The 27,500-nt window shown below is 43.5% G+C and overlaps 1 protein-coding gene across 1 annotated transcript in view; it reads right to left on the reverse strand.

Annotated features, from left to right (window-relative positions):
* Positions 1 to 7,182: 7,182 nt before the first annotated feature.
* Positions 7,183 to 27,500, reverse strand: part of GCC2 (GRIP and coiled-coil domain containing 2) — a 33,284-nt gene continuing 12,966 nt past the window's right edge. Inside the window, exons 8-23 of the mRNA XM_065891059.1 lie at positions 27,076 to 27,176; positions 26,884 to 26,982; positions 23,121 to 23,240; positions 22,519 to 22,683; positions 22,116 to 22,220; positions 21,316 to 21,478; positions 18,200 to 18,300; positions 18,026 to 18,103; positions 17,186 to 17,323; positions 16,264 to 16,385; positions 14,751 to 14,927; positions 12,984 to 13,201; positions 11,358 to 11,552; positions 10,223 to 10,362; positions 8,502 to 8,703; positions 7,183 to 7,442 (exon numbers count right to left, since the gene is read on the reverse strand). Of these exons, the coding sequence (XP_065747131.1) occupies positions 7,372 to 7,442; positions 8,502 to 8,703; positions 10,223 to 10,362; positions 11,358 to 11,552; positions 12,984 to 13,201; positions 14,751 to 14,927; positions 16,264 to 16,385; positions 17,186 to 17,323; positions 18,026 to 18,103; positions 18,200 to 18,300; positions 21,316 to 21,478; positions 22,116 to 22,220; positions 22,519 to 22,683; positions 23,121 to 23,240; positions 26,884 to 26,982; positions 27,076 to 27,176 (2,195 nt within the window). The 3' untranslated portion in view covers positions 7,183 to 7,371. The remainder of the gene's footprint in view (positions 7,443 to 8,501; positions 8,704 to 10,222; positions 10,363 to 11,357; positions 11,553 to 12,983; positions 13,202 to 14,750; positions 14,928 to 16,263; positions 16,386 to 17,185; positions 17,324 to 18,025; positions 18,104 to 18,199; positions 18,301 to 21,315; positions 21,479 to 22,115; positions 22,221 to 22,518; positions 22,684 to 23,120; positions 23,241 to 26,883; positions 26,983 to 27,075; positions 27,177 to 27,500) is intronic.

The following is a 27,500-nucleotide window of genomic DNA, read 5'->3' on the forward strand; positions in this document are numbered from 1 at the left end:
GGACTCTCAACCACTGCGCCACCAGGGAAGCCCTATTTTTCCTTATTTTAAAATGAATGATTCTAAGTGTCCGGTTAGGATGACGTTTGCTCTTCATTTTTCATGGATACTCTTTCCTATTTTTAACTAAGAATTTATATCAGTGTATGTTGAATTTGATCAAATGCCTTTTCTCTTTTCGTCTGTAAATGTAATAAGATATATTTATGTCTTTTCTAATATGAAAACACCCTTGCATACTGAGGATCCACCCAACTTAGTCATGAGGTATTATCTTCTTCTATACACAGTGGGATTCGATTTGTTAATCAAATTTTGTTTAGAATTTTTGTAGCTATATTCACTATGAAATGGCTTGCAATGTTCCAATTATATCTTATCTGTGGTATCAGGGTTTATGCTGGCCTTATAGAGTAAGTTGGAGAATATTTCCTTTTTATTGTCTGAATAAATCTGTATGAAATTGGGTCAACTGTTACTTGAAAATTTGGTGTGACCTGACTGCAAATCCCCTTGGACTTTGTGTTTTCTTCTTGAGAAGATTTTAAACACCATTTCAATTTCTATTGTAGTTATAGGGTTATTCAAGCTTTTAAATTTTACACAATCATCGTACACAGTAATACAGAGTAAATTTAAATTTTAAAGAAATTGTTTTATTTCATTTCTAAAGTTTCACAATTGTTAACATAGTTATTTATATTATTCTCATATTTTTTAAAATTCTACTTTATCTATTATGTGTCCCCTGTTTATTAATAAAGTTATTTGTGTCATCTCTCTGCTTCTCTTGGTCAATCCTGCCAGAGTTGTGTCCATTTTACTACTTTTCTCAAAGAAACAAGTTATTTTTCGTATGCCTTTAAAATCTCACGTGGGGCTTCCCTGGTGGCGCAGTGGTTGAGAGTCCGCCTGCCGATGCAGGGGACACGGGTTCGTGCCCCGGTCCGGGAAGATCCCACATGCCGCGGAGCGGCTGGGCCCGTGAGCCATGGCCGCTGAGCCTGCGCGTCCGGAGCCTGTGCTCCGCAACGGGAGAGGCCGCAACAGTGAGAGGCCCGCGTACCGCAAAAAAAAAAAAAAATCTCACGTGTATTTTATACTTACAGTATATCTCAGTCTGGAATAACTACATTTCAGTCTTTCAATATCCACATGTGAACAGTGGCTACTGTATTAGGCACAGAAGTTCTAGAACAAAGGAGTTCATTCTAAAATATTTCAAGGTCGTCATATATAAGGCAGTTTGAAAGCTGATCTGAATGATTCCTCCTGGAGCAGAAACAGTGCAGTCATGAAATTAAGTTAGCTGCATATTTTATGGGTCCCAGGAGAAACGCACAAGGCCAGAGAAAGTGATCTCAGTCAGAAACTCAGAATGAATCATAAGAATTAAACATTGCACAACGTCTGGTGGTTAACATGAGTTTTCAGCTTACAATGAGATTACTCTATGCCATAAAATGTAGAGAGCTCCTAATTAGGCTTAGTGTAACAGGTATACTGATACATTGTTCTAGACACTACAGATCCATACTTTGTGAAAAATGGTATTTCACTCTTTGGGAACTGTATCTTATAATCTTAAACTGCACTAAAATAAGTAATATAAACTATCTGTTACATTGCTCAGAACAGGTCTGAATTCTAACCTCTACTTTGGTTATAAGTAATAAAAATCATGCTTTTGTGTACAAACAAGATATCGAAAGAAATCAGTTGTGAATACCAAGCAGTGCTCTCAGCAAAGGGTGACTCTTTCTGGAACCCGGTACAGTATGGGCACAAGGTCTGTTTACTGACTGTTTTTCATGTTCATAAATTTTCTTAATTTTAAAAAGAATCCCTTTCACTGAAAGTCTGTGGTGTCTTTGGTTTTCTTCCATCTTTGCGCCACTAGACTTAATGCACCACTACCCCTCCCACCCTGTGCAGTGAGTCACTTTTATACCTATGCTCAGACAAAGCAACTGGAAAATACATCACGGGATAATGTAGGTACTCTGAAGCCAGGCAGACCAGGCTTCAGGCACAGATCCATTTCCTCGGGGAAGTTACTAAGAGTAAAGACTGAAGTTAAAACAGAAGTGTTCTCCAGGGAGTGTGGCCTTCTGGTAATCGACTGGGGTAAGAAAAGGAGCGAGAAGGCATGGCCAGTCCTCAAGGGCCCCCCAGGAAAGCATACCCTGTACCTAGCCAGCAACAAGTTAAGAAACAGCATAACATTTAAAGTCGATCAAAAGCCAAACAAAACCCAAACACTTGCTTTCTTCTAAGTTACCAAAAAAGATACAAGAAACACAGCTAGCAGAAATCGCAATATCTTGGATAAACTACATTTTAAATTGCTTTTGCTAATTAGGAAAGCAGTAACAGAAATGACCTAAATGTCACTGATATTAATTTTTAAAATATTTCATTTTTGCATTTAGAATTTAGTACATCCCTCAGAAAAGATTTATAGCCACAAACAATGGTTTCACTGGATAACATTAATGTTTAATCTTCTTGGTAATGACAGTGACAAGAGTGTGCTGAAACTAGTTTGTAATTATACATGGAAAGTGGAACATAAAAACATCTAACATTTATTGTATGTGTCCTACGTCCCAGACACCATGCTGAGTCAGCCTCTGACTGCATCATTTCATTTAATCTCATGAGGTTATTACTTTTATTGGGAACTTAGGAATGAGTTAGTTGCAATGTAACAGGAATTATACAAATAGGCAAATCTACAGACAGAAGGCAGATTAGTGGTTGCCAAGGGTGGGATGGGTTAGTGGGGGAGAGGCTAGCAACGGGTAGGGAGTTTCTTTCCGGAATGATGAAAATTGGGGATGGTGTCACAATCCTATGACCACACTGAAGCCATTCAGCTGTACACTCCACACAGTCAGTTTTATGGTGGGTAAATTATATCTCAGTATTTTTAAAAAACACAACGTACACATTACGTAAAACAGAGAAAACTGTGTGCTTCAGGTGTGTGGGAAAAGAATGCATAAAATGCACGTTTGTCATGAGAAAACCATGAATTTATTGTTGACCCTCTTTCATTTACACTCTCACCCACTTTTCCCTCCTCCCGTATTAATTTAGATCAAATGTGACTTCAATAAATATTTCAGCATGTTTTTAAAAGAATTCTTTTTAAACATAAACATTATCAAAACTAAAAAAGCTAAAAATATTTCCTTAATATCAAATATGTTGTCAGTGTTCACGTTTCCATTTCCAACATCTTTTTTTCAGTAAAACTGTGTTTTTTTTTAATTGGAGTGTAGATGATTTACAATGTTGCATTAGTTTCTGCTGTACAGCAAAGTGACTCAGTTATACATACACATACATCTACTCTTTTTTAGATTCTTTTCCCATACAGGCCATTACAGAGTATTGAGTAAGAGTTCCCTGCGCTATATGATAGATCCTTATTAGTTCCAACATCTTCCAATAAAATTTTACACATTAGCTACATCAATTAATCTATTAGTTCCACTTTTTTTTCCTAGGAGAACCCGCATTTGGAATCTTGTTTATTCGTCCTCAGCCTCTTGGCCACTGCCCAGCCACCACCCGGGGACCCGGCTCAGTGCTCTCCCGTGTCGAGTCTCTGCTCGGCGGCTGCGGTTTTTCGTGTTCTTCTCCCTCTGGAGCAGGTTCTCTCAAAGGTTCCTTAGAAAGGACATGGGAAGTAATTTTTTTTTTTTTTTTCAGTTCCCAAGGATCTGAAAATGTCTTTCTCTTTCCATTTAACTGAGAGCTTGTGTTTACAGAATTCCAGGCTGGAATTCATGTTTCCTCAGAATTCTGAAGGAATTTCTCCAGTGCCTTGAGGTGTGCAGTGCTGCTGTCGAGAGGTCCGATGCAGCTCCCCTTTCCCTCCTGTGTCCTGCGTATGTGACTTGTTTTTTTTCTCTCTGGAAACCTTTTAGGAGCCTCGTTTTTTCCTAAAAATTTACATCGATATCCCTGTTTCAGTCATGTACAGATCTTCCTCCACTTACCATGGGGCTGTGTTCCACTAAACCCACTGAAAGTGGAAAATGTGTTTAGTACACCTGACCCCACAAGCGTTGTAGCCCAGCCCGCCTTAAACGTGCTCAGAACACTTACGATAGCCTGCAGTTGGGCAAAATCATCTAACGCGAAGCCTGTTTTATAACAGAGTGTTTACTATCTCATGTAACTTGTTGAATTCTCTACTGAAAATGAAAGCAGAATGGCTGTCAGTGTACCGACTGTTCACCCTCTGGTCGCGGGGTGACTTGGAGCCACGGCCCCGCTGCCCAGCAGCACGGCAGGGGCTAGACCACGTATCGCCAGCCTGGGGGAAAAGAGCCAAATTCAAAATTCCAAGTACGGTTTCTACTGCATAGGTATCGCCTTTGCACCATCAACAAGTCAGAAACTCTGAAGCCGACCCGTCGCAAGTCGGGACGGTCTCTACCGGATCTCTGATCAGCCCTTTACTTTGAACTTCTCTTTTAGTTGTGCAAAGCTTTCTTGCAATATTTCTTTGAAAATTTCTATTTCTTCTATTTTCAGAGACCAGAGACCATTAAATCCTGAGCTTCCTATATTAGGATGTCTGCTTCTTTCTGTTCAACTTTCTTTTCTGTTTGAACTTTAACAGCTCGAGCTCGTTCCATGCTGTTAATCGAAGGCCCTGAACCCTTGCCCTGGGTCTCTGTGATGCCTGCGCGCCAGCTTACTGGCCTATTTGCGTGGGGCTTTCCCCGCTCCTTCTGGGCACCCGGAGCCCCTACGTTTACACGTCCCGATTCCGGGCGCACAGACATGCTGACTTGACTCTCGGTCCCAAGTCCTCACCCTGAGAGAATCTAGGTGGTCTGGCTTGGGTAGGGCCCTGCACCTGGTCCAGGTGACTAGGCTGGGCCTCCCTGCATCTGTATGGGGTGTGTGGGGAAGGGGCGGTGACCGTCCTCAGAGAGGAGGGGTGAGGGCAGACTCTGGAGAGGTGGGTGGGGGTGGGGGTGGGGGTGGGCCCATCCCCCAAGGAAACCAGGTGGTCACCTGCATTCCTGAACCTGAAATCCCGTTTCCTCACCATATTCGGCGTTCGACTCACAGGAGCCTTTCTATTGTTTTAAACGGTAACAACTTGAATGTCAGAACTTGATTCTTTTCCCATGTAATCACATTTTGAATGCAGGTGAAAAACATTTCCCTTCTCTATATAACCAAATACATAAACAACCAAACGCTTTTTAACACTCATGGGTGAAAATCAGCCCAAAGACACCGCAAAACTGTAACAGGTTGTTCTCCTGGGCTTATGCCGAAGCCACAGTTGATTTTCAGACACCAAATCAAAACACAACAGTCTTGCACCGAGTGCCACCACGGCGTTCCTATTTAATCACACGTGAGCGTCTTTGTGTGCTCTGCTTACCAAACAGCAGCGTTGTTGTATCTTCATGGGAACTCTTAGACTCATCACTGGCTAATGGGTAAAGGACGCGGCACTGCTAGTGAGTAGGCCACTTCTGCCTAAAGGAATGTAATTCTCCACTTACGCTGACTGGAGCATAAGCAGAGTTCGCTGTACAAGAAAGCCTCACACCACAGAGGCCGGAACTTGAGAGGTGCCCACGGAAAGGCCAAGGTGGCCTGAGTTTCAGCTGGAAGGTGGGTGTCAGATGCGGCAGGCACCACGGACCCGAAGGGCGACCTGCGTTCCTCCAAGCACCCAGGGTCCGAGGTCCCAACTGGTAAAGACAGCAGAGAAGGAACCCAAGATTCATTTCATAAAGCAACTCAAAATGCCCAGGAGACCTTGGCTACTAGAAGATGAGCAGGCCTAACAGTGCAGCACGTTTAATAGAAATATCACAATAATCAGTACATTTCCTCTCATTGCTGAAACCAGGGAAGGGTGCCCCTTTTGTAATCAAAGCAATACATGTTTTATCTTGCAAAAAGGCATTTTGTTGTTATGTCCATAGGTAGAGACTATATTTCAAAACAAGTTTTTACAGACTTCGAAGAGGCCTGGACTTGCAGAGACAGTGAAATCTATTTAAATACTGTGACAGTTATAGCGCACACTGCTGGCATACTCATATTCACAGCTCATAAAGGAAAAAACTGAACTCAAACTTTTAAAGTCAGCTCTGCAATAGATGCATTTCGTTAATACATTCACTAGTAGGTCTGTTCTCCTAAAACAGGAGGAGAGACAGACATTGAGATTTTTGTTTAAAGAACAAACTCAACACGTCAGCAGCAAATTTCAGTTAAATTAAATTGGAAACCAAAGTTCCCAGTCACCAAAGTACAAAGTCAGTTCACCAGCTGAGACTGAAGATCGGAGTATGAACTGGAAGCGGAGAGAGCTCCCCAGAGCACACTGTGAGGCGGTTTGTCCACAAAGAAATACTGCAACTAGCATTCTCACGTTTATGATTTAAGGACACGTGTTTGATGGGCTCCATGGAATATTCAGAGGCGCCCAGGCAGGTGACCCGCACCTAGAGCGGCTCTCGGGGCTGTGCGATCTCCCAGGGCCCCATGCAGCATGCAGCAACCTGTCCGCTGGGGCCGGGAGCACGCGGAGCCGCAAGCCGGCCCCCTGGGGAATGGTCACCTGGGGAGGCGGCCCGGGTCCCACCAGACTCCTGGCGCGGAAGCAGCTGATGCACTGCAGGAGCCTGGACAGGGCCCCGGGCACCCCCCCCCTCCCCACCGCGGGAACGTGGCGACCAGAGCTTCTGATCCGATCCCAGAACAGGTTTTGAGGTAATACACTTCAGAGAAAGAAGAACAGCTCATTTGAAAGGAAATAACGAAATGAATCACGTTTTAACTTAGGCTCGTGACGAACAGCAGCACGTTCACTTTACGTTCCCGTCATAAAGACGTCAGCGTTACCGATAAAGCGTTTTCCTTCACACTCCAACTCACAAATTTTCTCTCGTAATTTGTCACTAATAACAATCTACCTGCAAGTCTGACCTTGAGATAAATGGTCTTCAAACATTATTTTAAAAGCCTAAATCCCAGCTGGTACAGGACCGAAATCTAACTGAACTTCAGAATTCACAGTGCGGCCCCGACACACGTGGCCTGAGGGTCCGGAGGAGGGAGTGGGGTGGCCTCGTGGCCCCTGGGTCTGGCGGCAGCGGGAGGGCCAGGGTCCCTGGGCCGCGGCCCCTCCCACACTCCACCTGCTGCAGTTCACCGCGGGCCGAGCCTTTTAAACCCACCAGACACACGTATGGACACACACATGGAGATGTGACTTACGTACACATGCTTCTGGACAAAAGAACGACAGCCATATACATGAACCTTTTTTGCCGAATGGATTCTATTTGGTTAATAAATAATGCTTTTCCCATCAGTCTATCGAAGTCCAGACCAGCTGTGCAGATAGGACGCCCAGCCGGAGGAACGGGAAGCATTTTCCTCCTCACCTGTGGGGAGCAAAACCAAAGTGTTAATCTTCTCACACCGCATTTTCATGCTACAAACCTGTCTGTCCTTACACTTGTAGCATTTCCTGTCTGTCTCAGACAATCCGCGAAGGCATACTAAGCAACAACGTACAGCCCTGTGAGCTGCGGCCAGCTGGGAGCACACACGCACAGAAGCAAGGCCCAGTCTTGTCAGGCAGGGGGCTGAGGTCCTGATTCTGCACAGAAAAATGCCGTATGACTCCCCTCCTTGGGGAGCCAAGCTGCCTTATCACAAGTCATACGTCAAGTAGGAAAGACACACGCAGTCTGTGAACCTGCTGGGACCTGACACGCAGGGAGCAGGCGTGTTAACACGTGCACGGCTGGCAGAGCGCCAACCTTCCCCGCCCGGCAGTGCCCCCTGCACGCTGCTCGTGTAGGGACCAGGGTGGTGCTTTCTGTTGTCTTTCAACACACAGAGGCTGGAAGTTTTCCCCTGTTCACATGAAAGTGAAGCTGCCCCAGAGGAGAAGAGAGAAGACTCTTAAGGGCAACCAGAGAAAGGAGACATGTTGCCTCTCTGGCTTCGAAGGAGGAAACAGGCCCACAACGGCCTTCTCGGCAACAAGTTCGCCCCGCTGGAAATTCTCCACAATGCACTTCGTGTGTAAGGAGAGCTTTCTAGCGGAAGGTCTGAGATGCAGGTAGGAATGTACGCTCCACGCACGGTCCTGGGCCTCGGCAGCCCCACTGGGGGACACTCCTCTCCCACGACCCGGTGGCGAACGACTCCCGGGGGGTGAGGACGTCTACCACATGATAAAAAGTACGACACAAAAGGGAACTGTGTTTGTGGGCAGAATTCAACGCTAGGATCACAAATCCAATTTGAAAGAACTGGAAGATCAGACTGGACACCGCACTGTTGCCTGCTGTGTGAAATGACGCCATCACACCACAGCTGCCCTGAAACGTTAAAGAGCCAGCTTTTCAACCCTACTCACGGGGACACACACAGCAGCGCGCGTCCAAGGGGCAAAGTCTCAAAGCTCTGGTCTGCGTGCCCGGCACGCGCACCTTGGGCGGCGGTGGCCAGCCTGGCCTTCTCCTCGGGGCTGAGCTGCAGCATCGTGCCCATGACGGGCAGCAGCCGTGCCCGCTCGCTTCCCGGCTTCAGGAGGATGAACTGCAGCAGCACGTTCTTCAGGTACTCCAGGTTGGCGGCCGACTGCTCTCGCGCCTGGTTCCTCTCCAGCCGCCTTATTTCACTCTTCAGAAGCTGGTGTCAGAGAAAGGAGTGCAGACGGGTTAACACGGCAGACTGGAGGAACGCGGTCTTCTTTCTCTTCCCCGAAATGCCCCCAAAATGGCAACAAAGGAGCGACCAGGCCGGGAGAAAAGAGTAGATGAGAAACATCAAGAGGCTCCTAGAAGTCAGGAAGCAGGCGCCGTGGGAGACGGGGCCCAGGGGCCCGGCCGCGGAGGCAGCACCGCGCACGGTGGGAAGCAGGGCTGAGACCGGGGACTGGGGTTGGGGGATAACGCGGGTCGGCGCCCCCTCCGCGCTCGGCAGAAGGGGGCCAGGGCTCAGGGCTCAGGGCTCCGGGATGAGAGACTGTGGGCCACACCCACCGCCATCCCCACTCCCACCCCCGCCCAGCAGGCAGGCAGGCAGGCAGGGTGTCCACAGCCAGAGCCGCTACAAGACGAAGAGCACTTGACCAAACAAAAGTTGAGTCCAGGACAGAGAGACAATTCACAATGACTATCAATCAGAAACTAACAGAAAAGAGGGCACAGGACGATGTGAAAAAGATGCAGGATGGTGAATATTTGAGGAAGATTTCTGGGTTGAAACAAATAAAAATACATGGTTACAACTTATCATTTCAGGTTAGTCCATGAAAGTCGGCCAACGCCGTCCTCAAACATAGGGTCATTTAAAAAAGTGACACTAAGGTCTAAGAAATCATGGGACAATGTCAGTCTATGGAAGCATAACATCTGAATAGTCACTCAGGTTCTGGGCTACTCAGTGATTTTTTTTAGCTGTGATAAAGCTTTGACAATGCGGGAAAATGTTATTTTATATATTTTATAGAGATGTATACTAAAATAGTTAGAGGTGGGATGTCATGATATATACAATTCACTGCAAATAACTGAATTAACTCAGCATTAAAAACATAATTTGACAAGGACAGCCTCTGGCCCTACACTGAGGAAGGACCATCTATTTGGAGAAGCAGGTCCAGGGCAGAAGCAGGCGCTTTTCAGACAGACACAAGTTTGAACTTTCTCCACCCTGATCAACTTGTTCTCACCCAGAGATGATGAGGACTAAATACGGTAACATAACGTAAAGTGAGGGCCTGGCTTGCGAGACGAGGCCAACAACCAACATGGCTGTACTACAGAGAGTTCGGGCGCAGACAGCTGTGTAATCCCCGACTGCCTGGTTCCTACATGCTTACAGAGTCGACTTTAACAGGAAAACCTCCCATGCCACTTTGCCACTAATTGGAAGTGCTCTATGGTCCATGTCTGGAATTTAGGGACTCACATCCTTTCAAGTTTTACTCAAACAAACGTGGAACAAGGACTTGTGAACAGCTGTCTAATCTCTAAATCTATTCTGGCTTCTTAGAAAAAGCAGGAATTAAAATAGTCTTTATATAAAAGATATAAAAGCCAAGAATATTTCTCCATTTCAGAAATGTAACATTGTAAGGAATCAAGGTGTGATGGACGCATGAGTCTGTGTGGAGGGCTTCCTGGAGGTGGCATCCCGCCCTCACCTTAATCTGCTCCATGAGGATGGCGTTGGTGGCTTCTGTTTCCCGAAGCAGCCCGTTTAAGTGGTCGGCACTTTTTGTGGTGGAACTGAGCTTTTGAACCAATTCTTCTTTGGTGAATTCAGCGTGCCAGGAAGGAGGCTCTGCAAGGAATTGCCCCAACAATTAATTTCCAAAATGAGGGGTCACAGGCGAAGATTCTAAATGAGAAAATACCCAAGTATTTACACTTCGCTCTGCTCTCCATCCCCCATGGCCCAGTTAAAAGGCTGCATGTGACACAGGTAAAATGGACTCTGCTGTGGAGCGGGCCGCCTGCCTGGACACAGGCTCGACGAGCTTGTTCTGGAAGCTGTTAGGCCAGCGTGTAGGCACCAACTTACTGATTTCATCCTCCTACATCTGTTAATGTCCCGAGAGCTGGTGTCACTTTACTTATAAAGGAGGAAATACCAGCAGTTACTGATCACTTAAATCATGGTCTCTCACAAGGATTTTCTACCAGGGAAGGAGCGGTATTATTACTCAAATCTAATACATGAGGGAAGAGGCTCAAAGTCAACAGGTTAATTTTGGCAAAAATGGCAAAGCCAAGTCTGATTGTGGAGCTGTGGCCACAGCGTATCAGGACTAACTCTTCCTGGGGGACAAGGACCAATCGCAGTCTAGGACTGAGGACACAACTGGTCCTCACTCCAGATCCTGGAGACTCCGAGATGACGAACAGAGTCATCTGAACTTGGAACATTAATGTGCATTACAGGTAAGAAGAAAATAGTCCACAACTTTACTACAGTTAATAAGGCAAGTTCAGCATGACCACTTCATCAAGAGGAACAAGCGGGAACTGTCAGTTTCTTAGAAGGGTGAGAGAAATTTATCCTATTTCTAACACCACTACAGAACTTCCAACCACCTATTTCTGGCTCAAGCTTTGGGAGGAACTTTTTATTTTGTTTAAAAAAAAAAATTTTTTTTTTTTTGGTTTCATTCTGCAGGAAAGTTTTCCATTTCAAAAAGGGTGGAATACTAAAAAAAATTTTATTAGAGTAGCTCAAAAAAAATCTATAAATCCGAGTAATATTAGCTGGATAGGGCAGCAGAGTTAACTAAAGGCACAATGAAGCAGGAAGCGTACCGAGTCTGGCTTCGGGAGAACGAAGCAGCTGCTCTAAGGACTGCGTGTGGATGCCGGCGGAAGATACGGACTCGGTGTCCGTGGTCTCCATCCCCTCCCCCTCCTCCCGGGTCGTGGCCGGCACATCCAGAAGCGGGAGGTCTGTGCTTCTCCTTTCTCGAAGGCTCCTCAAAGGTTGCTGGGAAGAAGCTGGGCCTGTTACATGTTTTTTTTTTAAAGAGTAAGAGTTTGTCCAAAATTATGGATTCAGCATCAACAGAGATACACAGTAAAGTTAAAATGATTCTAGGGATGACAAATGATATGGTAGGGAATCTGAAAAACCAGAAGACAAGCAAATGGTGTAGAAAGAAAGAACTTCTGAAACAGCCCTAACAATTTAGTTATTGAACTTTTAACCACTTAAGTCAATCTAGCAAAAGTGGTACTTGCTACCAGAGTTAAGATAAACCATTAGATGACACAATGCAGAGGCCTGGCCAGCTGCTAACAAGGGCGAAAACCCTTCAACCAGATTCTGAGGATTGGGTGTTTACAGCACTGCAGACTCTGGGACACCACACTGCTGCTGAGATCAGCTCCGAGGATGCTCCCGCTGACCACTGGCCTCACACTCCACCCTGCTGGCTCCTGCCATTGCCCGCTCCTTCTGTGGCGTCCAGCAAAGAAGAGCCCCGAATCCAGGGCAGGCTGACTCATCACAGAGTCCGGGCCACGCTCCCCTGCTTGCTGACAAGCAGCACTGACTAGAACTGGGAGATTTATAAGATACTTCTGAGCACGTTACTTTATTAATCCCAAGAAACCGCACGGTCAGAGAAATTAAATGTCTTGGTCCAAGATCTCCGAGGTGCGTTAGGGAACAGATCTTTTCACTTCAAGTTTCCTTTATTCTCCTTTCCATGACGTTCCCTCTCCCGCCCCGCTTTTCAAACATTAGCCCTTCGGCTGCCTTTGCTGAAGCGCCTTCCTGAAAGTTTGCTAACTGCTTATGCTACTGCTAACTCCTGATTCCAGTGTCTCCCTGGCTGGCTACTTTCCTCTGATGACTCCTGGCATAGGTTTCGATGCTGAGGAGTGACCACAGCTGCCAATGCCCTGGTGACAAGGAATCAGTATCAAGTTGATAGTTAATACTGAAGTGTGGCCTCAACTTGGCTGACGGGTTCCCACCTCTTCCAGGAAGCAGAACGGAAGTCGTGTGTGTGGTTAAACTCAAACTCCACTAATTAGAAACTTGAAAGGGAAGAAGCTGTGTTTGGCCAAATGACCCTACAAGTTCAGCTCCTTCTAGGATTTCTGATTAAAGGACAGACATATTTGAAGACTAGCAGTGAAGAACACTAGGCATACGCAGTGGACACTGGAATCTGGACACGGGTCTTGAGACCGACAGAGCGTCCGTGAGTTGGAGGAAAACCCAATTACGTGAAGGTCAGTATCCTGAGGGGTGCAGGGGCTGCCGTAAGCACTACAGGAGGGCTCAACGTCCAAGTCTCCTCTCAGTAAGTGGATCCAATATTCACTGACCGCAGCACTGACGCTTGTGGTCACCCCGTAAGCCACCTGCTTCCTCAGGACACAGGGCAGGACAGGGACGGCAGTGTCCCGAGCATACATACATACTTCTTGTGGACGGCTCGCTCCGGAGCTGGAAGAGCTGGGCCTGCAGCCTGCTCAGCTGCTGCTGCAGCGTCTCCACCGTCCGCCGGTGCTCCTCCTGCAGCTGCAGCACCTGGTCTCGGAAGCTGCCACGCAGGGCCTCGTGCTGGGCCGAGAGCTGACTCACGGTCTGTGCGTGCTCCGACTTCATCGCGGAGTTCTCCGACTGCACGGCGCACAGCCTGGGGAGAGGGCCGCGCCGTGTGAGAGCTTCCACCCCAGACATCGCCTTGCCCTGAGACGTGGACCGCACGTGCACCTGGGGAACTGAGGCAGGACACAGACGGGCCCCTGGTCCGAGCAAACTGGAGCTTGTGTCCCCGACACTTCAACAAATAGGTTAATGGTAGAGCAGGGAGAAACTAAGCTGCTGGGGTAAAAAGATACGACGACCGCATCTACCATTCTGGAGGTGAAGGTGACCTCCCCGACTGCACGTGCAGAAACATTTCTCGGGAGGGTCAAAAAGGGAGGGGGTGCTATCCCATAATACGTGCTGTCCATCTCCCAGAGACCCTCACACTGAAATCCATCTTGGCTAAAGGATGCACACGCATATTGGGCAGGGCCCGGGGTCAGAGCAGGTGTGGGAGATGAAGCAGGATGCTTGGCCAGAGGACAGGACAGACCTGGAGATGGCCCCGGTGTGAGCAATTTAAATCGCCCCTTTGGCGCACTCCTTGTCAGCAAGGACGCCCACATGCTTCTTGGGGTGTGTAGCTCTGCTTTGCTTCTGTCATAAATAAACTGCTTCTCCGTGTGCTCCCCCCACATGTGCTGTGCTTCTAATAGCCTCTGTGCCTGTATTACAGCCTTGGTCTTGAGCTCAAAACCACCCCGGCCATCACCCACTTCCGACGTGGGGCCTGAGCTGAGGAAGCACGTCGGGTGTTCAGACGAGAAGCCTCCTTCATAGTTTATCAGCGCACAGGGCTACACGTGGAGCATGAGATAACTGCACTTCAGTCGTGTTAGCACTATAGTCGCAACCACCCTTCTAGAATAAAGAATAAGTGCTGGAAACTTGTGATGTAAATAGCAAGTGACCATCACTGTGTAAGCTAATCTCATGGAAAACCTGGTGCCAGGTAGTCAGAAGACTGGTGGGTCTTCCTGGAACTGTGAGTTACATGATTAACACAGATAAGTCACACTGTGGAAAGGTCTAAAGCCAAGCAAACCAAGTGCTTTCAACTCGTAAGACGAGCACACCTGAGCTCTGCAGAGCATCCCCACACCCCGGACAGAAGACGCTCCGTGAACCCAACTGCTGTATCCCAGGAGCTCAAAGCTTCTTGTTCACAATAATCCGTCTATTCTGCCGACACCCCAGCAACTCCTTGGAGCACTGATTAACACGAGTGTGGCGATGTGACAGGCCAAGGATGCAGCTGCACGGGGAGCTCAGTCAGCAGCTTTCGGAATGTTTTCCTCTAGAGAGAAAGAAAAGTGCTCGTCCTCTGACACCTGGCTGGAAAGAAGCATCTGGCCATGAAGGCCACGGGAGACAGAACACTGGGTGAGCAGATAAAATTACTCTTAGAGAAGCTAAGCAGAGAAACAATCAAAAGGGGGAGCCCTAAGGTAGAAGCAGCAAGTCACCAAGCCCGCGGAAACACCTATTTCCAGCTACCAGCCTGCATCCGACCCAGGAGCACCACACCGGGAGCTCCAGCAAACACATGCTCTGTCCCCCGGCACCCACGGGCCTGCTGGCGCCACCAGCCTTACTTCTCTCGGAGCCCGGTCTCCTTGGACACGGTCTCCTGCAGCATCCTGTTGTGCCTTTCTAGTAGGGCGTCGTGTTCAGACTGCAAGGTCTGCAGTTCAGAGACGTTGATCTGTAAGTTATTTTGGGTGTCTTGTAATTTGATCTTTAGCTGGTCAATCAGCATTTCCAGATGATCTCTGAAACAGAAATAGTTAAAAAAATTTTTTGAAAGATGTAAAACTGATTTTGTGATTTCAAATAAATTTTACTTTAATCATATAACCTTTCAATGTCATACTCTGCAATTATGGATGATTCTAAAGGAAATATAATAATCACAAGAATTCAGAGAATAGGATTAAATGTGAAATAAAAGACGCTATAATCAGACTTCAGATCGCAGACACTACATGTTTACAAAAGTCTCTGAATTTACAAATTTCACATTCAAGTGGAGAAGACCATTAAATGGCATCAAAATGGCCTATTTTATATTACAGGACTATGTCATCAGTTGAAAAAAAAAGAAATGCAGTTCTAAGGTAACCATTCTGGGAACAGCATGTTACACCAAGTTACAGTGAAAGAAAGTCTTTGGAGAAAAACAGCTAAAACCTATAACTCTGTCACAAGTGGTATAATACACTATTAATTTCTTTTTAAAAAAACTATTTAATATATAAGGAAGAAGAAGGAACTTAAAACATTTACATTAAAATAATTTTAACACAAGATTCTGGCATGATCAAAACCGACTCTTGTAAGTGGTGATATTTTTATAGTAAGTGTGTCAATATTCAACTTCGGCTTTAAGATGAGCTATTGAAAGAAAAAATATCTCATCATTTTTTAGCCTACAGTTCCCTTGTTTACTAAATACTTAAAAAGTAACACAAGCATAAACACACAAATACTGCAGGATATTTAGTCCTACTAAGAACAGTAAGAGCCAGATATAAAATTGCTCTGAACAGCTGGTCTCTACGTACAAAAACAAAACATACATGCTGTAGAATGCCCTATCTTTCATTCCTAGTATATTTTTGAATAACTCACAAAAGTGATCTGTATGCTAGTTTTTAAGGAGCATTAATATACTATTGAAACAGTACGTAATTGATTGTCATAAATTTAAGAAGAAAAATTTAATTCTAGATGAAAATTTAACTTAAAACTTTTTGAAATAAATGTTTTTAATCAACTTATGCTTAGCCTAACTAATGGTGAATAAGTACATCAAGGAAGCTTTTTTATTCTCCTACTGTATTTTCAAAAGTGGAAAAACTGGTCCTGACGTAACGGTGACGTCTGTCCTTACACTGTGACCGGAACCGACGGACACGGTTGGACTGTGTGGCCCGGGTGTCCGGACGCCGCCTGGCTCCGCGGCTCCTGCACACGTCTCTCCGCGTGAACAGTGCAGCGAAGCCGGCTCTGTCCTCACTGGTGGCTACATGTAAACCTCCACGGTCAAAAGCAATCAGAGCAGGATCTCCCACCCCTGTGGGAGGTTCCGCGTAGCTCAGACTTTACCTTTCTTGTTTGGCTCCGTCGGTCTCAGTCTGAGACACAGACTTAGTTTTCTGTTGTTTTAGAACGTTGTGAACTCGGACTTTGTAGCTCTCAAATTCAGAGGTGACAGCAGCTTGTTCTGCCTGTAACAGTTCAGAGAGAGAGAAATGTACTGCATTTTCTAGGTTGTGTGATCCTCCTATTTTCTCTCAGAGACTAATGAATTAAGATGAAAACCTTTCTTTAAAAATAAGCAAAGTGGCTGATACTTTTTAGCCCCCAGTTACCTTTCCCTAAAAAGTATACTTCTGTTGGCCTTACACGTTTTTAAAGCCTTTGAACGACATAATTTTGTCTGACAAGAGGTACATTTCTACCTGTTTTCGTCCCATGTAAATTAATTTATTGCCCATAAATTTTATAATAGCACTATTTGCCTTTGGAACTTTAGAACAATTTTCACTTATGATAAATATAAGAAAAGTTAATTCAAAGAAATTAAGCTACTTGAACTTCACTTTTCAAAAGAGAGTGGGAAAAGTTAAATTCTAGGTCTTGGACTTTCTTGAAGTGACCTGTGACCTTCCAAGGCCCCTTTGCCAAGGTGGCTTAGACAGAGCTGCACCTGTAACAAACCCACTGCAGGGGTCTGTTCTGTATGTTGAAGAAAGAAAGTGGCTGTTCTAACAGAATATGATTTTACAATCACTTAGCCCTCAGAGAGAACTGTAACCTTCCTAATGAAAAAACTAAAAAAAAAAGAAAAAAAAAATACCTTTCTTCCACACAGAAACTGTAAAACAAGGTTAAAATGGAAAGAGTATGTACCCATGTCTTTCCCTTTAGCAAAAAGAACTTATGCAAGTGAGAGTCAGGGCTGGGCTGGGGTTGGGGTGGATGGGGCCAAGCCGGGTGGGAGCCGCCCGCCCTGGGGAGGACGCACCCTGGCCGTGCGGCACTCCTCCTGCAGGGCCGCCACCCTCTGCTGGTAGGCGCCCAGCGTGCGCTGCTGCTGGTCCGCGGACGCCTTCAGGTGCTGGTGAGCTTTGTGCTTCTCTGACGTCATTTCCGCCAGCTGAATCTGGGGGCAGAGGCTTTCAGTCAGGCTCTGGTGAATCAGATCTTCGCTGGTTAAATCGACTTTCGTTAAACACCAACTTGGGTTTTGAGAGAGGACTATATTTAAGGGACGTAATTAAATAGTAGGATTTTTAACTTATGATTATTGAAAGACTGGAGCCAATATAAGTAGAACATTTTCACAATAAATTAACTTGGTTTTCCTTGAATCAAAATCAATCAAATAATCAATCATGAAAAAAATTCCAGACCACACGTTACAGTTCAACGTTTAATACCTAGAGATATTATATATAAACATAGTGGATATAAAAAAATATAAACGTAATAGATGTAATGTAACATGAATATATAAAACCTTTTTATAAACAGATTCCTGTGACTGTACTATCATTTAGAAAGTTCAGATGTAGGTTTGGGGCCATGTTTATTTTCTGCTGCCATATTCTTAATGTATTATGGGTTTTCAAATACATGAAAAGAACCAAGCTTATGCTCAATGGTAAACCCAGTTATAAGCCACACTTGGCTCACTGCTTCTCCTTCCTCAAAATGTTGATGAAGAATATTTAGGGGGAGAAATGTGTCTGTGTGTGTGCACACATGTGTTTAATATATACATATATACTTAGAAAAATCCCCAAGTGGTACCTTACTTCCACATGCAAATTTTTAAAATCTTAAAGAGTAAAAAGAATCTTACTTTATACACTTCTACTTGCTGCTGGCTTGCCTCCAGCTCGCCCTTTAAAGATGCTTGAAGTATTAAGTGATCAGTTTCCTACAGAACAAGAAACTCGGTTAAATTAAACAGTGAAGTTATTCACAAATACTCTATGAATAAGGACTGAAATATGAAACTGAGAAATTCGCATACCGCTTGCTTTGAATCTGCCAGTTCTTTTTTGGTTTTCACAAGCAACTGCTTGATTTTGGTGTTTTTTTCCTCATACTGTTGTACTGAAGCCTGCAGTGAAGCTAGTGGGAGAGATCGTTTCAGGAGAAACAGTTTTATGAGTGAATTTAAGTAAACAAATGACAAGTCTTTTCTTTGTATTAGTCTACCTCTGAAAGGAATTTGTCTTAGATTTTTATTACGGACCATTGCTAACATATATGACACTAGTGACAATAACACACTAAACCCCACTGGACCCATCACCGCCTTTAACGATCACCAACACATGGCCAATCTCATTCCACCCAGATCAGGCGTCAGGCCCACAGGCCACTGTTGCTGCCTGTTTCTGTGAACAGTTTGTTTACATACTGTTTACAGCTGCTGTAGCGCAGCAAAAGACCACAGGGCCCGCAAAGCTGAAAATGCGTGTTGTCTGGCCCTTTACAGCAAACGTCTGCAACCCCAGACGCACATTCTCACTTACTCCTGTGCCCCCTGGGCCCCCCACACTTGAAATCCATTTGTCTGTATGTATTTTAGCACATATCTCTAAAATAAAGGCATATACTTACTGTGTATCTAAAACATAGACTTTACTTGTAAGAAATACCTCAAAAGAGGTGCTGTGTGTTTCTAATCGCCTTAGAGGCACAGACCTGATCTGTGTTTGTGATACTAACTGTTTTGTAGGACAAAGACAGTTCATTAAGGAACAGACTGAAACATGATTAAAACAGAAAACTTTTATGCTAACAGAGGTAAAGAAGAGCATCAAATGGGAATAAGTGGATTCACTGTCCAGATCACAGTACCAACCACACCAGCAGGCCAACCTGGCCACAGCCATTGTGAAGCAAATAAAGAACGTCTGACAGAGACCTTGGGGCCCGAGATTTACGATCTGGTCCTTTACAGAACAAGTGTGCCTGATGCTGAGTCTAGGCCACGAACGTGGCCATGTGACGGCTGCTAGAAGACCCCACCAGCAATGACTAACTCCATAAAGTTAAATCCACATGCAATGACTGTATCACTCAGTAAACAAGAGCAGGTGTCCTGTAAGAAAATACCTTAACTTGCCTTTATGATATGTTATCATCAGTAATTTCCTGCCAACTATTTACCCAGTCCTGAAAAGACTGCACAAGGCACAAATTACATACAAAGCCTTTAAGTGCTCCAGGAATTATAAGCTCCGAGAACACAGAATGAAAAGAGAGGATACCATCTGGGATAGTGTGATAATGTAAAGCAAAATATAACTATTAAGACAGAAATGCAAAAGGCCATGCAGACCCACATTGGCTCAAGGTTATATCCAGGTTATATCTGCTTGGGACAAGGAAGACTTCCTGGAACAGCAAACATTTAAGATTAGTAAGGATTCCAGAAGGTGAGCACAGGGGTGGGAGGGTGAGGGCACAGCAGCAGACACAGTCATGGAAAAGCATGAGTCGTGCTTCAGGAAGAAGGAAGGGCCTCTGCACCGAGGGAGTAACGAAGGTTAGGCTGAGAAGGTACACGGGGGCCCGATGCTGGAGGGCCTGGGATTAAGGAGATGTGTGTTCCTCACGCCCCAGGCAGAGTGAGCTGGCTGAGGGTTTTGCATGGACACTGTCCTGATGTGTCCTCACCCTCCTCCCCGGGGGGGTCCCCAGCTCCCCAGCTCAGCCTTGCAGGGCCTGTGCTGCCCGAGGCTGGGAGCATTTCCAAGACCCCACACTGTGCTCACTCATCTGTCCTGCTGTCCTTCAAAAGGGCCCAAGTACATTCTGGTATTCAGGGCCTCTCTGAACTGGATAAAGAAGAGCTTCCTAATTACATTTCACTTCTCCCTAACAGGGCAAGCCTTTTCCTCCAAGTTAAGACTTCCAAAATTATGTTATTTCTTTTCACTTCTGCTCATAACTATGCTGCAGAAAGGACCACCCTTCCCAACCTGCTTCTTCTCTTCAAATCTCAATGCCCAACGCAAGCCCCAACTTTCAATCGCTTGTCTGCAGAAGCTCCTCCCTCTGAGCTCTTGGCACCCGCTGCCTGAACCTCTCATTCCTGTACTTATTCACCAGTGACAGTGGGTGGTTTCTTGAATAAGCGGCTCTTTTTAGTTTTTCCCAGGTCCAAGACTCTTTTTCAGCTAGTTGACTAACTTGCAAAACCAAATGTTTGCAACGTCTGTGACCTGGAGCCCTGCTACCCAGTTTGCACAAGAACGCAGCTGGAAGACGTGGTATGTGCACAGTGAGGATTTAAAGAAACCATTCACAGAAAGATATCTGAAAATTCCTTTAATTACTTAGGAATTAAAAAACCCATGGACCAGGACTTCCCTGGTGGCGCAGTGGTTAAGAATCCGCCTGCCAATGCAGGGGACACGGGTTCGAGCCCTGGTCCGGGAAGATCCCACATGCTGTGGAGCAACTAAGCCTGTGAGCCACAACTACTGAGCCCACGTACCACAACTACTGAAGCCCACGCACCTAGAGCCCGTGCTCCACAAGAGAAGTCACCGTAATGAGAAGCCCACACATCACGACGATGAGTAGCCCCTGCTCGCCGCAACTAGAGGAAGCCCGCGTGCAGCAACGAAGACCCAATGCAGCCCAAAACAAAACAAAACAAAACAAAAACCCATGGGCCAAAAAAGAGATTCAAAGGAAATTAAAAAGTATTTTCAGCTGAATTAAAATAAAAATACAACGTATCAATCTGTTAGCTGAAGGAGTGCCTAAAGGGATACTTAGAGCTCTAGATGCTTACATTAGAAATTATTTAACAGATAAAATGGAATATGATCACGTGAAAAAGACAGATTTCGCCGCCACTCCGCTGACAATCAGCAGACGGTGGCCAGGACCACGTGAGAAACGTTTACGGGAATGAGTACATTCAGCACCCACCTGGACTGCACACCAGGGTACCGGAGGTGGTTTCACAGCCCCCTCTCTGGTCCTCGGGCAGGGTCCCTGCTGTGTGGATGACCTGGCCGCCAAGAGCTGGTGAGACCCACAGCTAGCACCCTCCCCCACCACCGACCCCGACTTCTGCTGGGGGCAGTGACCGTGAGCTAAAGTGGGTTCTATTTTACTCACTCATTTCATCCTGCAGGGCTTCTTGCTTCTGTTTTTGGAGTTTTATTTCTTGTTCCAGATCTTCTATCTTGCCGCTCTTATTAGCTAACTTTTGATTTAATTCTTTCATCAAACGTTCGTAATCAGCAATTTCCATGTTCATCAGTGTGGTTTGTTGGGCATCCTGCACATGTTATAATAAAAGATCCACGTAACACTAGATGAGTTACAGAATTTCTAAAAGGATGCCACAGGAACACACTGGCTCTATAGAGAAAGTTTATACATTAATGCAGAAACTACAAGTTGGATACATTCTAGTTTGTAATTTCAGAAAGTATTTTTGTAATAATTTGACTTTTCAGTGTCATTGTAGTTCATTATAGTTTTCATTAACTACAATTGGTGTATCTGCTCTTGTGGGGCTCTTATTTATAAATATTCATATTTAAGCAACTCTTATAGTACCTTTACTTTTGCCCTCGTCTTTGAAAAAGTAGAGAAAAACGAGCCAAAGTTCTAAGCATAATACTAACTTTAGCTTTTGACATTAATTAAATCTTCATTTGTCATACAACAATCAGGTATGAAAAATAAAATAGCAAACTGAAGTCTAATAATTTGTGAGCCTAGATTCTTCTGGAGAGACAGGCACTCAGAGAACTACATTAAATTTTCAGTATTTGGAGGCAAATAATCTATAAAGCAGTATTTCAGCACCACAACTAACGTTGTTTTTCAAATATTTCTTTTCTATGTTTACAGAATAGTTTAAGAATGTGAATATTCGTATCGGTTTTGAGTCTGGTTTTTCATTTTACCTTTCTAACCAGCTCTAATTCTTGCATGGTTTTCTGAAGCTGTTTCTTTTCCTTTTGCAGTTGTAGCTGAAGCTCTTCAAGCTCGTTTACAGAACTGGCATGCTCCTAAAATTAAAAATAAAAACATCACCACCCCTAAGCCAACCAGCATCAAAAAAAAAGTATTTGTAAGGGGCTATAAAATAAATCTGACATATAAAGTACAGAAAGTTCCATACTTAAAAAAAGAATACACCCAAAAATTATAACTTGGATTCTCAAATTCATAGTTGGCATACATTAAGGATTTAATAAACTTTGCTATATTAACAAATGCTACTCATTAGCAAGTCTTTCATTCACTTAAATACTTTGATAAAAATATCACTGTATAAATGAATTAATCCCACAGAACTGTTTTTACCTTTATTTTCTGCTCTTTCTGAAGTTTTTCAGCTTCCAACTCTTTGTCTGCCATGGCCTTGGCTTTGTGGACTTCCAAAATCTGCACTTCTAATAACCGGGTGTTAGACTGCAGTGTCTCAATACGGGCCAGGAGGTCTTCATTATCTGAGTTTAATTTTTCACACTAGAATGACAAATGATTCATTACTGTAAACATGCAGAAAATGCACACAGGAGAGGAAGAATAAAATGCAACATTAATGAGAATATTGGCATAGCATAAAAAAGTGAAGATTTCAAAATCGATTCCACAGAATGAAAACGTAAAATCAAGAGTAAGTTTAAAACACTACCACTGTTGATATTAATCTGGCAAACATTACAAGAGACCAGTAGCACTAACAGAGGAAAAGGCGGAAATGAAAAAATGAAAACAAAAAACCCAGAACTGAGATTACAGCAATAAGACGGGATGGTGGCTAGTTTTCTGTCATATTCTTCTCCCAACAGTGGGAAAGTTTCTGACTATGTATTAAATTTAATTTTTTGTGCAAAAAAATATTAGAATTGAAATATACTTATTACAATTTCCATGCATGCATTTGCTCAATTTAAAGTTACCTGAAAAGCCAGATTCCTTAATTGTCTTGTCAGGTCTTCTACTTGGTGCTCAAAATTATGAGCCCGTTCTTTCTCCAGATCCAACTGCTCTGACTGCTTATCATATTCCAATACAAGATTCTTCAACAAAAGACAAAAGGATTTAACTTTAGGGTATTATCATACATTCAATCAGCCAGAGTGTATTACTGAGCCATCTTAATACAAGATTTATGAGTTCATTCCGGAAGCCTGAAATATTTACCTAGGTTCAACATTTGATAGAATGCCTAATATATTATATGTTATATAATACAATTAGCATAATCCAGATGACTTTTAGTATGGGTGGGAAAATCTATTCAAGGGAAGAGGATTTAAAATGTACACAATATAGCATCTCCCAGTTATATATCCTAGTCATCAAAAATAAACTTCTGAAATGTATATAATATTTAAGGGGGGAGGAGAAAAAGTTTAACCTGGTCCCATTAACTCCACCTAAAGAATTCTGCTGAGGGAATTGTTTCGGGCCTGGCCTGAGGTGAGGCAGAGGTGCTAATCGAAGAACACAAGAAGACATTTTATACAGTCTCACCCTTTAATGCAAAACGTTCATCAATTTCCGAAGACTCTACAAGCAACTGAATTTTTTTCTTTGACATTCCTAGTTGGCCCCTACTCAAGGACAGAATCCTGGGACTGACCTTTGTGCTATACACCAGCCTGTGGGATTATCCTCCAAAATATATGAAAGTCACTGTTTCCGGATTGCCTGTAGTTTGTGTTTCTTCTCCCCGCTTCTTATAAACCCTGTTTTTGCCTTGTTCCTGGACGACTGACTGCTCTCCTGCATAAAAATGAATCCCTGTACAAAATAACTAATAAAATCGTTGTGAGTTTTCCTTGAAAGTGGCCTTCAAAGAAGTACAGCTTATCGGTTCCTTCATGGATTGTGCCTTTGGAGTCTTCCCCAAGGTCATCGAGGGTGGAGATGACCTATGTTTTTATTATGTTATCTTCTAGGAGTTTTATAGTTTTGTGTTTTACACTTATGTCTGTGACCCACTTTGAGTTAATCTTTGTGAAGGTGTAAGGTCTGTGGACAGATTCATTTTTTTTGCACGTGGATGTCCAGTTGTTCCAGCACCACTTGTTGAAGATGATCTTTGCTCCATTGTCAAGAGCTGACTATATCTGTGGTCTGCTTCTAGGCTTTATTCTGTCCCACTGTTCTGTTTATTCTTTCACCAATATCACCCCACACTGTCTTGACTGCTGTGGCTTTATACTAAGTCTTGAAGTTGGGTAGGTTAATCCTCCCACTTTGTTCTTCTGTTCTTCTTCAATATGGTGTTGGGGACTTCCTTAGCGGTCCAGCGGTTAAGACGCCATGTTTCCACTGCAGGGGGCCTGGGTTTGATCCCTGGTGGGGAACTAAGATGCCACACGCGAGGCACGGCCAAAAACAAAAAACATTGTGTTGCCTCTCCTGGGTCTGACCTATATCATTTTCCTTCTCTCTGAAGAACTTCTAACATTTCTTGAAAGGCATGTTTACTAACAACAAAGTGTCTCAATTTTTATCTGAGAAACCCTATTGCTCCTTCACTTTTGAAGGATAATTTTACAGGGCACAGAATTCTAGGTTGGTGGGTTTTTTCTCTCAACACTTTAACTCATTCCACATGCTTCTTTTCTGTATGGTTTCTGAGAAGTTGGATGTAATTCGTATATTTGCTCTTCTATAAATAAGGTATTTTTTCCTCTATGGCTTCTTTCAGGACTTTATCTTTGGTTTTCTGTAGTGTGAAAATGACTTGCCTTGGTGTCACTGTTTTGGTATGTACCATGTGTGGTGTTCTCTCAGCTTACTGGATCTGTAACTTGGCGACTGCCCTTAGTTTGGGTAAATTCTCAGTCATTATTGTGTCAAGCATTTCTGTTGCTCTTTCTCTTCTCCTATGGCATTCATTATGTATGTGCTATATTTTGTGCAGCTGTTCCACAGTTCTTGGATGTTCTATTCTTTTTTTCCCAGTCCGTTGAAATACATATTTTAAACAAATAAATTGGTATACCTGGTCTACCTTTGCAGGAGATAATAAATCATATGGGTTCTGAAAATGTAAAGAAGTAAGCTCCTAATGGCTCATAAAAGACAACCTCATATATGAATTTCAAAGAAGTGTTTTTTAAAAAATGGACTTATATCTTTATATATTAAGGATACTAACCCCTTGTCATATTTTCATGTCAATTTTATATTTTATCTAGTTCAATTTGTCTTTTCCCTTGTAACTTCTTTAACTGCTTTTAGGTTGAGAAAAGTATTCTGTATCCAGAGCTTGAATGATCAAGTATTTTATTCTAGGTTTAAAAAAAATCGCTTTCATTTTTTGACAAAACTGCAGAATTTATTTTGGTGTGTGGCATGAAGTAAAAATCTAACCAAATTTTCCTGAAGTAGTTTTCTGATTCCTTCTGCATTGGCTTCTCTGTTTTCAAATCTTACTGGGGTTGCATAGTTTAGTTGGTAAAAGAACAGATCTGGAACCAGACTGCTTGAATCCAACCCCAGCTCTATTAGCTACTTGCTCTGTGACCTCCGTGCCTCTGATTCCTTACTGGTGAATCAGCAACGTTAACGACATACTTACCACACACATATCAGGTGTGATGAAACATGTAAAGCACTTAGAAGAGTGCCTGGGGCCTGTAAGTGCTTGTTTTTATAAAGAAGTTTCTTTTCTTTTTTTTTTTTTTAAAGATTTTTTGATGTGGACCATTTTTAAAGTCTTTACTGAATCTGTTACAACATTGCTTCTGTTTTGGTTTTTTGGCCCCAAAGCATGTGGGATCTTAGCTCCCCGACCAGGGATCGAACCCACACCCCCTGCATTGGGAGGCGAAGTCTTAACCACTGGACCGCCAGGGAAGTCCCCAGAAGTCTCTGTCTTCTGTTCAATTAACCTGCCTTATTTTTGCATCAGAACTGTATCGTATCATGTAGTTTTATAATAAATGTTAGCGTCTGGTAGAGCAAGATGTCAATTTCCTCTTTTCACTTAGTCTCATTAAAGTTCTTCCTGAAATTTCATTTTTTTGGACTACTTTGGTATTTTCTTCTTTCCATCAAGTCCCACTTGACTACTGGCCACTCTCCTCCCCCTACCCGCCTTTACTTTTCCACACAGTATTTTCTTGGATTTTTGTCTGCCACTGGAATTTAAGTCCCAAGCAGACAGGAACTCCCAAGCAGACAGGAACTCCGTCTACTTGGTTGAACACCGTCTCCCCAGTAATCAGTACTTAGCCTGGCTATATAAATATTTGAATGCGTAAATAAATATAATGGTACTCTCTTACTTTTAATTCTTATATTTTTTATAATAGATTCTCATGTTATTTAGGTAGACAAGCAATATTGCCTTCAAATAATGTTTTCACTTTCGTGTTAGACATGTCTAACGTTCACATTTATTCACCTGGCCAGAAGACTATTAAATAATAACAGTAACAATGGCCATCTTTTTTGTTACTGATTTTATTAGGAAATCCCAAAACAGAAATTTAGTTTTAAAAAACAATAGCTTAAAGGCATATTTAAAGCTTAGCCACTTAAAATCTGATACTAGGATGATACGTTACACAAAAAAACAGAAAAAAAGATTTACTAAAAAATACAAGGTGATTATGTTATGGACAAGAGTTTTACATTTCTAGTACATTCCTTAACTCAGAAGTTACAAATATAACTTGTTATTAAAGTAACTATTTTTACCTTATAGCTTTCTGCTCCTTGAATGAGATCTCTCATGGAAGCAGACACCTGATCCCTTTCTGAGCGAACAGATTCAAGTTCTTCCCGTAGCGTCTGGGCCTATTTTAAATATACAATAGTTTTTTATGTAGAGACAAACTTGATTTTCTAACATGTAAGTTCCTTAAACGTTGCCTTTTTAAGTCACCTTACCTCTTTTTTGCTAGAACCTAGTTCTTTCTTTGCCTTCAAAGCAACTAGTTTTAACTTCTCTATTTTCTCCTCTTTGTCTTTGCATTCTTCTTCCAGATATGCTAAAAACATACAATGAAACAATTATCTATAGACTCAAAGGAAAAGAGCGAAAATACACCCATTATTTACTTACTTTAGCCCTAGAAATGGATCTTTAATCTGGAACACAAAATCTGCAATTTGAGATTAAAATAAAGTAAAAGCAAAATATTAATATCTATTTTTTAAAGTAAAAGCTTACTTATTTTCTAAATGAGGCAAACAATGTAAAGAATTTTCATTTTCTTCAATCTTCCAAAACAGCCTGCTTTTTTTGGCCATGCCACGTGGCATATGGGATCTTAGCTCCCTGACCAGGGACAGAACCCGTGCCACCTGCAGTG

Source organism: Phocoena phocoena, chromosome 14, assembly GCF_963924675.1.
Source record: "Phocoena phocoena chromosome 14, mPhoPho1.1, whole genome shotgun sequence".
In the NCBI taxonomy this organism is placed as follows: domain Eukaryota; kingdom Metazoa; phylum Chordata; class Mammalia; order Artiodactyla; family Phocoenidae; genus Phocoena; species Phocoena phocoena.